The following is a 1484-nucleotide window of genomic DNA, read 5'->3' as shown; positions in this document are numbered from 1 at the left end:
AGGGGCGGAGAGGGTGATTTTCCACCAGTCATTCCCGGATTTGAGCCAGCCGACGCTACAGTCCTGTTTAGCTGTTATTGCACCATGTTGATTTCGTAAAATCACATTAGCGACTCTCGTTTCCGCTGAGTTTCCACTTATGTCGTCTCGCGCCGGTATCATGGTGTGGACCACGTGTTTTGCCAAAAGCTTCATTATATCCCTTGATGGCCGATGCGTGTTCCAGGGGACACGCACAATACACGCGTTACACGCACTGACGCGCGTGAAGGTCGAACACACAATGGATGAACACTGTGTGTTCATCGCCCCTACAGGCGTTGTGCATACACGGTGTACCAATGGTACAGTACCATACGCCTAGATGGAACTTTAGGTGAGCCCCTTACAGTGATATCTCTTCCCGTGATGGGATAACTATATATGTAGTAGTACTTTACCAGTGCTCTTTGTCTATTTTTCCCCAAACGTACTACACTAATAAGCTGTACGCGTGACGGCTCTATCCGATGTTATCACTTCTGATCAATGGCTTCTCTATCTAACACTTTCACGGTGGAAGATCCACTCACGTTTGGCTCCTAGGTCAAACGTCAGATACCCTTTTCAGTTTTCAGTTAACTCCATCGTCCTCCACTACTATGGTGCGGTTCGCTTCCATCCTCCTTGCATCCTTCTGCGTAAGTTTCATGGTCGCCATCGAGACCTCTCCGTTGAAGGCTATTCCTTTGCCTAATGGGGAGTATGTCCCCTACGACCCAATGGTAGACGGAAACCTCATCTTCAATGCTCCGGAGCAGACCTTCGACATCAAGACTACCGTCGACGGTTGCCACCTTCATGTCACGGGAATGACGTTTTCCGCACCTACTCCCACTGAGACTAAGTACAAGTACAACATTGCTATCGGTTATGACAAGACTGACCTCGAGATCCAGGTCAAGGCATGTGCGGATACTCCGGTTACTATTGACGACTTCGCAAAACCTCTAGATTATTATTATTGTGTTGCTGAAAAGATGAAGAAGAACGCCATAGTTGCGCATTGGGGCAAGGCCCCCAGTATGTTCACCCATGAGGATAAATAATCCACAAACCGCTGTCTCCTGCACCATATGGTCCGATCCAAATGTATCTCTCAGATCAACTACTTCTTTCGTGGCATTATTCGTGGTGCCATTTCCCTCTAGACAAGAAATGTAGGGCTCAGAATCGATTCTTGTCGAGATCCACTAGGCAAGCCATAGAATATTTTTAGCATTGACTCATGCCACATATTTTACGACTGTAGAGTGAAGGACAGTCGATTACAGCAGATTACACCATGCTAGCCAGCTCTATTGTAGAGCGTCTCCCTTTCGTTGCGCATCAGTCGCACCGGATCGATCTCGCTATGGCCGGATGGCCAGTTTTACGACGATTCAAGCTCGTAAGATGAGGATTAAGTTCGTTTAAGAGATCATGAGACTAAGTAGTTCTCCTTT

General features: G+C 47.4%; 1 protein-coding gene across 1 annotated transcript; it reads left to right on the top strand.

Moving 5' to 3' along the window:
* Window positions 1-641: 641 nt before the first annotated feature.
* Window positions 642-1088, top strand: Pmar_PMAR012165 (hypothetical protein; the record flags this gene model as incomplete). The annotated part of the gene is made up of 1 exon (XM_002777150.1): window positions 642-1088. The coding sequence occupies one exon, from the start codon at window positions 642-644 to the stop codon at window positions 1086-1088; it is 447 nt and encodes a 148-aa protein (XP_002777196.1).
* Window positions 1089-1484: the final 396 nt, after the last annotated feature.

This window comes from Perkinsus marinus (assembly GCF_000006405.1).
Source record: "Perkinsus marinus ATCC 50983 genomic scaffold scf_1104296952272, whole genome shotgun sequence".
NCBI lineage: Eukaryota > Perkinsozoa > Perkinsida > Perkinsidae > Perkinsus > Perkinsus marinus.
The sequence above is the reverse complement of the archived record's forward strand: the minus strand, read 5'-3'. Positions and strand labels throughout refer to the sequence as shown.